The sequence below is a fragment of the Tupaia chinensis genome, unplaced genomic scaffold (assembly GCF_000334495.1).
Source record: "Tupaia chinensis unplaced genomic scaffold, TupChi_1.0 Scaffold144168_1, whole genome shotgun sequence".
NCBI classification, from domain to species: Eukaryota; Metazoa; Chordata; class Mammalia; order Scandentia; family Tupaiidae; genus Tupaia; species Tupaia belangeri.
In genome coordinates this window covers 268,095-278,906 of record NW_006204024.1, presented here as the reverse complement: position 1 = coordinate 278,906, position 10,812 = coordinate 268,095, and the positions used below count along the sequence as shown (strand labels likewise).

Here is a 10,812-nt window from a genome sequence, read left to right as displayed (position 1 = left end):
CGCCCGGTGCGTGCAGGGGCTGGAAGGGCACCGGGCGGGTGGTGGGGGTTAGACCCCAGACCAGAGTGAGAGCAAAGGCAGGCACGGCGACAGGAACACGGCCACAGGAACACGGCCACGTCCTCGCAAATGGCACCATTTTAACGGCCCCTGAGCACAGGAGGGGGCAGCGAGCCCCCGCAATGGCCAGAGGGAAATGCACATCTTGAGACGGTCGAAGACCTGGGAACCCGCGCGGCTGTGTGAGAGCTCGTACGTGGGAGACCTGTCCGCACACTTGTCCTGCCGTGAGGAACTGAGAAAGGCACGGCTCAGTATCTTCGCCCAGCCATGGCCTTCTCCCCACCAGTCCCTGTGCCTGTTTAAGGTCCCGGAAGCGTCTGTTTCCAGGGGAGGGCTGTGCCGTGAGCTTGCTCCCCAGATGGCAATTCCCCCTGGGATCCTGGGGTGCAGGGTGTGGCAGTGCGGTCCTGTTAGGACCCTGTCATACAGAAGGACAAAGGAGGCCCAGAGAGGTGAGGTCACACAGCCAGCAGGTGGAAGGGGAACGCGGGTGCGTCCTCGTGGCCAGGGCCTCTGGCAGCTCCACGTGACGTGCTTTCCTCCTGCCCCAGTTCCCCCCCAGATCACTGGCCCCCTGGAGCCCCACACGCTGGTCTCAGTGGTCCAGGATGGGGAGGCTACTCTGGAGTGCAAGGTGACCGGGAAGCCCCCACCAGCAGTGACATGGGAGCGCGACGGCCAGCCCCTGGGGGCCGAGCCAGGCCTGCGGCTGCAGAAGCAGGGTCAGCAGCTGCACGTGGAGCTGGCCCAGCTTGCCCATGCTGGGCGCTATGGCTGCGTGGCCGAGAACGCGGCTGGCCGGGCGGAGAGGAGGTTCTCGCTCTCTCTGCTGGGTGAGGCCTGCAGCGGCAAGAGGGGGCGGGGCGGGGCCAGATGGGGCAGGGCACTGCACAGCCTCCTGTCCTTCTGCTTCTGGGGTCAGGTCTCTGGTGCTGCTCTTGGGGCAGCCCCAGCAGCTGCTCAAATCCAGATTGGCTCAGGGAGCCCCACTCTCACCCCTGCTGCCCTCCCTCCAGCACTCACACTGTTCTGGGCCCCGGGGAAACCACAGTCTCGCTCCCCAGGCCCGGATGTAAGGGGAAGGATCCTGAGGGGGGCCCTGAGGCATGACCAGGAACACTGTCCCGAGAGGGAAGGCAGGGCAGCCTGCTGGAGGAGGTGATCTCTCAGCGGAGTGGGAGTCAGGCAACTGCTGGGGTGCAGGGAGGAGTGTGCCAGGCAGAGGGAACAGACTCTGCGGGGGCCTGGAGGAGTAGTGGCCCACTCGGTGTGGCTGGGGCAGCCTGGGGGTTCCAGTCACTCACTGAGCTCCTGCCGTGCTGGAGTGGTTCAGGGCGGGGCAGGGGGCAGAGGCAAGAGGGAGAGTGCCAGGCAAGGATGGGTGTGAGGAGGAGCCCCCTCATGATGCCCCAGTATCCCTGGAACCCCAGGCTTCGCCTAGCCCTGCGGGCAGAGCGTGGCCTCTTACACACCACAGATGCCCCTTGGTTCTGTATGCCGCTTTCGGGGCGGCGGGCTCCCCTTGCTCTAAGTCCAGTCTCCAGTTCAGCACTCGCCCTGCACCAGGCACTGGCCTAAACGCTTCGCACATGTTCTTATGACTCCTCCTCAAATAACTCTGAAAGGGTGGGAAACTGAGGCCCAGGGCGTCTGCCTAACTCCTGTGGCCACCCCACTCCCCTTCTGGGTGTCGCAGCCCCGTGGGAGCAGCTCTGAGCTCATCCTGGCTGCACCTCAGACTCCCAGTGGGGGCAGGGCATCCTCTGGAGGCAGCAGTTGGGTGGAGCAAACGGCGTCTTCCCTGCATCCAGTGCCCCCAGAGCTCACTGGAGACTCAGACCCGCCCACCAACATCACCACCACCTTGCACAGCCCCTTGACGCTGCTTTGTGAGGCCACGGGGGTCCCACCCCCCACGGTCCGCTGGTTCCGAGGGGAAGAGCCCATCAGCCCCGGGGAGGACACCTACCTCTTGGCAGGTAAGATGCCAGCCAGAGTCGTAGCCGGGACTCAGGTCTGACCCTCCGCCTCTGCCCATTACACACTGATGACCTCTGGCACAGAGCTGGGGTTCCTGTGAGAGGAGCTAGGTTGGGGCAAACGTTCTGGCCACTGGTCTCCAAAGAATGCATCCCTGGGGCCAGCAGATGGTATAATGGTTACGTTGCTGGACTCCCACATAGTCAACTATGGTTCAAGTCCTGGATCCAGCAGCTTCAAACTCATGCCAGGCACATGTGCATGTGTACCCAAAATCTCGAGAGGAGAATGGAGGAAAAAGGATTGCATCGTGGCCATTCCCCAGGGGGTGATTTCTCGCTTTCTGTCTCTCTGGCAAGTGCATGCATCCTATAACAAAAAACCTCTCTTAAAAAAAAAAAAGAGTGCATCCCAAACACCGATCAGATGAGGTGCTCCAGGAAAAATGAATAATCTAAGTAATTTCTCCTCTAAATATTCATTCTAGTCACAAAATTGGTTTGTGATGGTTCTCACTGGTGCACAACAAGGAAACCAAGGCCCAAGAGACAGTGTCTCCCAATCTTGCAGACCTCACGCAGTGACCCACACGGCCTATGGGGGGAGGGCATGTACATTTCCTTTGCCTCACTCTGACCACTTGATATGGTTGCTGATACATTGTGCAGATATGAATTCAGAGACTGTGTTTGGGCCCAGCAGAAAGGAGAGCGGCCATTGATTAGTGATGTCTGCTCTGAGTGCAGGAACAAGAGTGATGACATGTGTTCTGTGTATCTGACCTCTCCATACTGGTCTCAGGAGACCCCGGGGTTCCTCTAAGAGGAGCCAGCTCACTCAGAGAGGTCCTTGGGAGAAAAAGGCGTTTTTCTGTGCCTGTCAGAATAGAATGGGGATCTGACCCAGGCTGGGACTCTGTAGCCCACCGCTGTCCCTTCGGCCCCAGCTAGCCCAGAGTCAGAGTGGCCAGGGTATTGGGTCCTCCTTGCTATGACAGTGTCCGGAAGTTTATTTTTCCATGTCTAATGTCCAGGTAACTCTGTTCACCCTCCCGGGCCGCAGTTTCCCCGTCTGAGGAATGGATACTGTGGGAGGGGACACATACCCTCCAAGAGGATGCCTGATGGGTGGCCGGCTGGGGGCAGTGGCTGCTCAGAGCCATGGTCAGAGCCCACACCCTCCCTCCACAGGTGGCTGGATGCTGAAGGTGACTCAGGCACGGGCGCAAGACAGAGGCCTCTACTCGTGCCTGGCCAGCAATGCAGCTGGGGAAGCACGGAGGAACTTCAGCGTGGAAGTCCTAGGTACATAGCGGCCCCATCTCGTGGGAGCCCTGGGACTCCTTTCCCTCCTGCCTGGGGCTCCAGTGGGGCAGGGCCCAGGCCTCACTTCTCATGCCATAGCAGGGGCCCCAGTACAGGGAAGGAGGGAGAGGCCAGACCTGTCATCTTTGCTTTATCAGAAACCTCAGCTCTGAGGCTACCATGGAACGTTCCAGAAACAGCAGGAACTAACCCAAAGGGAAAGGCGGCAGTTATTTTCAGCACCACTAAAACTGCTACCTCTGATCAGGGCCTTCTCCCTGGGGGAGTAGCATCACCCTCAGCCAGCAGCATATGCAAACTAAACTCACTGCTCTGTGAAAGCGGACCCTGGGGAATGGGGAAAGCGAGCCTCCATCCTACTCTAGGCCACGCAGCTGGAGTGGGCAGCCCTGTCTGTAGTGGTCTCTCTCCTACCTCTGCCAGGTCCTCCCAGTATTGAGAACGAGGACCTGGAGGAGGTGCTCAAGGTTCCCGAGGGGCAGACCGCCCAGCTAGTATGCAACGCCACAGGTGAGGGCCACGCCAGGCGGGGAGGGATGGGAGGGGTGGGAGGGGCAGGAGGGAAGCTTTGGGAAGGAGGGGCCGCAGGATCTCCCCCTGCCCCAACCCTGCTGCTCCCCGCTGAGGAGCTCTACCTGTAGACTCACCCCATCTCCCTGCTTATCTTTGCACTTACTGTTCCTCTGTCCCAGACACCTCCCCACTCCTCACCTGATGGCAGAGCTTGGCTTCTAAGATCTTCCATAGTGAGTCCTTGTCTGGCCCCTCAGGCCAGGAACTGCCTCTCCTAAGCCCTGTAGGTCCCAGTGCTTCCCTGGTTCAGCACTCACCACACTGCACAATAGTGGCCTGTGACATCCAAGGTCCCTGAGGATGTGAGGGCTACTTGTCACTAGGTTTCCCTAGTGCCTGGCAGAATAGGCTCCCATTAGTATGCTTGAGGACTGAAGGATGGGTGGCTGATAGAAAAATGAGGGAGGTGGGAGGAGAGGAGGGAGGGAGAAATGGTTGGATGATAGGTAGGTGGGAGGTCAGATAGGTGGATGGTTAGTTGGATGGATGGATGGTGGATGGATGGATTATTGGCTGGATGGTGGATGGTGAATGTATGGTGGATGGATGGATGGTTGGTTGGATGAATGGATAGGTGGATGGATAGATGAATGGATGGATGGTGGATGGATAGATGGTTGGTTGGATAGATGGATGGTGGATGCTGGAATGGATGGATGATGGATGGATGGATGGATGAATGGTTGGTTGGATGGATGGATAGTGAGATGGATGGTTGGTTGGATGAATGGTTAGTTAGATGGTAGATGGATGGTTGGTTGGATAGAAGGATAGATGGTGGATGGACAGATGGATGGGTGGATGGTTGGTTGGATGATAGATGGTGGATGGATAGATGGTTGTTTGGATGTATGGATGATGGGTTGATGGTGGATGGTGGGATGGATGGATGGTGGATGAATGGATGAATGACTGGTTGGATGGATGGATGGATGGATGGATGGATGGCAGATGGATAGGTGGGAAAATAGAAGGAATTTCCTGTCTGTCTTGCCTATCTCTACTGGGCAATCTCTGTCCATTCCTCAGTGAAGGTCTCCAAATCACAGAGGGAAGGGTCCAGGCCAGGGCTGGTGGCTGCTTCTGTTTTATACTGGACTTCTTGGGCCTCTGGAGCTAGTCTCCTGCCCCGACCAGGAGCAGTCTCTGACCCCTGGGCTGACTGGGTCAAAGACTGCCAAGCTATCTAATTTGCTCCTCTGCCCGCAGGCCACCCACAGCCCAAGGTTACATGGTTCAAAGACGGCCGGCTTCTGACTGTTGGGGATGCCTACCACGTCTCCCCAGATGGAGCGCTCTTGTGGGTCCTCCAGGCAAACCTGTCCAGTGCCGGCCACTACTCCTGCATCGCAGCCAACGCTGGTGGAGAGAGGACCAAGCACTTCCAGCTCAGTGTCCTGGGTAGGGTCCTGGCATCTCCCAGCCCCCCGGTGCATCCCAGAACCACCGGGACCAGCTCCTGGGCAGTTTTCCACAATACACTGCTGTTTTTCTTCCACTTCTCTAAGCAGGCAGACAATAACTAAACGGTAACAGCAGCTGTATCAATGGCACATTTCTCACAGGCCAGGCATCTGAGCAGGCCTGATGGGTTGAGTCTTCACAGTGACTCTAGGAGCAGGACATGTGCTTGTCCCATGTCACAGCTGAAGCTCTGAGGGTGAGAGGTGACCTGGCTCGTGCCAGGACATCCATCTCCTGAGGGGAGTGCCCTTCTGAGCTGTCCCCAGGCTAGGGAAACAGAACCTACCACGTGCAGGGCACAGAGACGTTTAACAAAACCTCCTTCTAAAAATGCTGGTGGAGAGGACCAGCAGATGCTGTAATGGTGACGTCATTAGACTCACGCACAGTCCACCGCAGTTCGAGTCCTGGACCTGGCCACTTAAAACTCACACCAGGCACATGTGCATGTGTGCCCAAGATCGTGAGAGGAGAGTGGAGGAGAAAGGACTGTGGCATGGCCATCCGCCCTGGGGGGTGACTTCTCACTTTCTGTCTGTCTGTCTATCTCTGGTGAGTGCACATGCCCTATAGCAAAAACCTCTCTAAAAACAAAAACACGCTGGTGGTGAAAAAGGAGAGTTCCCTACAGGGTTGAAAGAAGACGTTTTAGGGGTCAGCAGGTGGTGTGGAAATTAAGGAAGCTGGATCCCACATGGCCAACTATGGTTCGAGTCCTGGACCTGGCGACTTGAAAAAAACGCCAGATGCATGTGTGCGTGCATGCACGCAAAATCCCAAGGGGAGAATGGAGAAGGGATTGCAGCATGGCCATCCCCCCCAGGGGATGATTTCTCACTTTCCCTCTTTTTTCTGAAGAGGACAAAAGACCAAAGACAGTAGAACCATTCTACTCAGCAGTGGCAAAGGTCCAGCCCTCTCCCAGCTCAGGGAGGGGAGAAACTGGACACGTGCACATTGAACACTCTGGTTACATTAGCAGAGAAGCTGGGTGTTGCGAAGTTATTGGGGAAACGAAGGTGGAGCTACGAGGCTTTCCCCTGTAATATTGTTGAGTGGCCGAGAGCCAGGCTCCGGGGCAAATCTGACCACACCACGCATGCGGCCTTTGAGCCTCAGCTTCCCATGAGCACCAGGGTTGGGGTCTGTGTTCATGAATGCTTCCCTGCCCCCCACAGTGGTTCCCACCATCCTGGGAGTGACCGAGGACAGTGCCGATGAGGAAGTGACGGTGACGATCAACAACCCCACTTCTCTGATTTGTGAGGCACTGGCCTTCCCTGCCCCCAACATCACCTGGATGAAGGACGGGGCCCCTTTCGAGACCTCCGGGAACATCCAGCTGCTCCCAGGTGCTGGCCTCTGTGAGAGGGAGGGCGAGTGGCCGGGCGACACGCCCTCAGGCTGGCTCAGAGAAGGGGGCCCAAGCTCGTTCTTGGCCCGGGCTATGGCTGCCTGGTGACCCTGGCCGTGGTCCCCAAGCAGGTACCCACGGGCTGCAGATCCTGAATGCCCAGAAGGAAGACGCCGGCCAATACACCTGCGTGGTCACCAACGAGCTGGGGGAGGCCGTGAAGAACTACCACGTGGAAGTCCTCAGTGAGTCGGGGGCCTCCAGGGCAGCTGCCGGGCACTAGTGCTGGGTGGACGGCTGCCTGGGAACTCCGTGTGCCCCAAGGCACCCAGGGCACCCTCATGTGGCTGCCCCCTCGGTGGGCTGTCACGCCCTGTTCAGAGCCGAGGACGTCTGGAGCACAGGGCTCGCTCCCAGGCCCGGCCATGGCTTCCTCTGCTGTGACTGCAATGGAGGCTCCTCAAGCCGAGACCTGGGATCCCCAAAAAGGCACCCTGGGATTCTCCCTGCCTCAGACTTACCCTGTCCTAGAGCCATCACAGATAAATGCTCTCCCTCTACGTGAACGACCCAGGGCAGGCTGGTTTCTGGGGTGCCTGTTCCCCACTCTTGGAGCCAGCCTTCCGTTTCTGGGACTGCCCAGGACCAGTGTGAATTCAGGGCCTCAGCATCCCCAGCCTGCTCCTCAGGCCCCTGTGTCTTCCAGTCCCCCCTTCCATCTCCAAAGACGACCCCTCGGGGGAGGCTGGCGTGAGGGAGGTGAAGACCAAGGTCAACAGCACCCTGACGCTGGAGTGTGAGTGCTGGGCCGTGCCTCCGCCCACCATCAGCTGGTACAAGGATGGACAGGTGAGCGCCAGCCCGTGGCGGCCTCAGCTCCCGCCTCGGCCCCGCTGGTTCTGCCTGGACCCTCCCAGACAGGCAGCCCAGCCCCCAGTTTTAAATGAGAGATTGCTGTCTGGAGGGAGCAGGTCTCTCAGCTTCCATCTTCTCCCATCATGCCGTGTAGACTTGGTTTCACAAAGTTGTCAGGGTGTCCCTGTCGCTTCATATTGTATGGTTAGAAAGTGTATTAAAAGGTGAGTACACAGGGTGGCATGGTGGTTAAGGCACTGGATTCCCACATGGCCAAATGTGCAGTTCGAGTCCCAGACTCGGTGCCTTGAAAAACACGCTGAGCACATGCACATGCATGACCCAAACCCTAAGGGGTAAAGAGAAGGGAATGTGGCATGGCCATTCCCCCTGGAGGGTGACTTCTCACTTTCCCTTTCTCTCTCTGTGTCTCTGTCTCTCTTTGGTGGGCGCATATACTCTATAGCAAAAAACTGAAAGGAAAGAAGAAACCCAGTACACTGCCCTGGTGTCTCTGGCCCTCCTTTCTGATCTCGGTCGCTCTCTTCCCTCCCGCAGCCTGTGGCCCCCTCCCCACGGCTCCAGGTCCTGGGTGAAGGGCGCTTGCTCCAGATCCGGCCCACGCAGGTCTCGGATTCAGGGCGGTACCTGTGTGTGGCCACCAACGTGGCTGGCGAGGACGACCAGGACTTCAACGTGCTCATTCAGGGTGTGTTGCGCGGGCTGGGGGGCTGTTGGCCGCGGGCCAGCAGGGGTGGGCCAGCCTTAGCACGCCCAGCTGGTTGGTGCTGCCTTGAGCCTCGCCTGACATTTCCCTTGACTTGGCAGGACGGCCTGGCAGGAGCTTGCTGCTCTATCCCCACTGCCAGGGACGCGGCTCCCTGCAAGGAGGGCCTCTGCTCCAATCAGAGACAAATGGCAGGCCCGAGATTGGGTTTGGTTAAGCCAAAACACCATGCACTTCACCCCTCTGTGGGGTACCCCTCTCTTATTAGGAAATGGGGGTTTGCTTCAAAGTAATCGGGTGCAGAGTGAGTAGAGAGGCTGTGCGTGGTGACTGCCGTGGCAGGTCCTGCATGGCCGGTGGCTGTGGGCACATAGGGCTGCCAGCCTGCGATGGCTGACATTCCCCCGGTCTAAGACAGTGAAGAAAGGGAGAGGGAGGGAAGGAGAAAAGGAGGCAGAGAAACAGGGAGGCTAGGAGGCCAGGAGATTGAGAAGCAGGGAGGCTGGAAGGCTGAGAGACAGAGAGACAGGGAGACGGGTGCTGGCAGCCAGGCTGAGAGACAGGTGAGGGCTCAGAGCCAGGTTCACTGCCAGGGGCTTCTGGGGCGAGCTAGCGGGAGGAAGACCTGCCCCAGGCTGCTCTCCCCTTCCTCATCTCTGTCAGACCCCTTCCCTGGCCCTCCTAGCTAAGGGACTGGAGAAGTCACTGCTTCCCCAACCCCAGCTGCACCTCTTGCAAAATGCAGGTGACCGGAGGAGGGGCCCTGCAGGCCTCCTTCCAGTTCCGAAAGCCTGTGATTTTGTGCCTCTGGGCTCTGGCTGCAGCTGAGGGTCTGGATGGAGCCTCAGCTGTCAGGCACGAGCTCCACGGGGCACGAACCCGATCTCAGTGTGCAGCACAGCAGTTGCTCAGTGAACATGGGCTGAGGGCACGAGTGGATTTAAGAACAGCTTTGACCCGAGAGAATGACGCGAGCGTGGACCTCAGCGCCCAGTCAGGGAGGGGCTGGCCTGGACCCCGTCTGAGCAGAGGAGCATCCCCTGCCCCTCCCCTACCTCCCAGCAGCTCTGTCTCCCCTTCCCAGTGCCCCCCCTGTTCCAGAAAATGGGTGATACCAGTGCAGCCTTTGAGATCCTGTCCCGGGAGGAGGAGGCCCAAGGGGAGGTGACAGAATACCGGGAGATCGTGGAGAACAACCCGGCCTATCTGTACTGCGACACCAACGCCGTCCCACCCCCCAACTTCACCTGGTACAGGGAAGATCAGCCCCTCACGGCTACGGATGGCGTGTCCGTGCTGCAAGGTAAGCCAGGCTGTGCAGACAGACCATACCGCGTGGGCTGCCCGCGGTGCCACAGAGACGGAGAGACTACACGCCCCGCGGGGTCCCGGCTGCGACCCACCTCCAGCCTCAGCCAGCCTGCGTGGTGGGCACACACGGGCCCAGCACTCAGGAGGTCTCTGAACACGAACCCAGAACCTCCCCTAGGGTCGGCCCTGCAGAGCGTTACGTTTTACCCCCCACCCGCCTCTAGTTCTAGAACTGAGAGTCCAACCCTGGGCCAAACCACCCATGGACTCCAGGATCTGTCACGGCCTGGACTGCCACCAGGAGCCGGCACTATGCTTGACAAAGCCCATGGAAGATGCCCTCGCTGGGCTTTGAAGGCCACACTGTGGTCAGAGCCCTTGGCTCGTGTGGCCAGATCTTCTCTTTACCATTTTAAATATTGGCTAAGGTTTCTAATTTTTATTTATTTATTTATTTTGCTATGGGGCACATGTACTTGCTGGAGTGACAGAGAGACAGCGAGAAATCACCCCCCGGGGGGATGGTCATGCCAAAGTCCTTTCTCCCACATTTTCCACTTCGGATTCTGGGCACTCACACACAGGTGCCGGATGTGATTTTTAAGCTGCCAGGTCTAGGACTCAAACTGTGGTCAGCCACGTAGGAGTCTAGCGCCTCAACCACTATGCCATCTTCTGGCCCAGGTTTTTAATTTTTTAAGACTTTTATTTTAGAATACTTTCTTGTGCGGGATCATAAATGAAGAGCTTCCAGGAAGAGGCTTCGAAGAGCCTGGCTTCCCTGGCTGGCTCGCCTGACCCTTGGAGAGTCTCAGTGACGCCCACAGTCATTGTCCTCCCCATCCCTGTCTTAGCATTGACCTCCAGCCCCACCCTGACCTCTGACCCTGGCCACTGACCCCCAGTCCTGGGCACACAGTGGTTGTAATCACAAGCTGGCCCGAGTTCTAACCCTGACCATAGATTAACCTGAAACGCCTACCGGCCCTGACCATGCCACCGCTTCCTGAGTCCTGGCCACTCCCCGGGCTCTGCACGGGGAGCCCGGCTCTGATCCTGGTTAAGCCACCCCCACCTGTGCTGGCGGCCTCGGCCTGGAGTCTTGAGCTCAGTGGCTCTACCCAGCCGCTATTGGAGCCACCTCCCGCCCCTCCTGGGGG

At 58.4% G+C, this 10,812-nt stretch overlaps 1 protein-coding gene across 1 annotated transcript in view; it reads left to right on the top strand.

The window, feature by feature from the left end:
* HMCN2 (hemicentin 2) overlaps positions 1-10,812 on the top strand; it is a 170,726-nt gene that overhangs the window by 106,695 nt on the left and 53,219 nt on the right. The window contains 10 exon segments of the mRNA XM_014583202.2: positions 584-896; positions 1,875-2,042; positions 3,234-3,347; positions 3,792-3,878; positions 5,151-5,342; positions 6,584-6,757; positions 6,891-7,004; positions 7,466-7,608; positions 8,173-8,323; positions 9,426-9,644. Coding sequence (XP_014438688.1) covers positions 584-896; positions 1,875-2,042; positions 3,234-3,347; positions 3,792-3,878; positions 5,151-5,342; positions 6,584-6,757; positions 6,891-7,004; positions 7,466-7,608; positions 8,173-8,323; positions 9,426-9,644 — 1,675 coding nt within the window.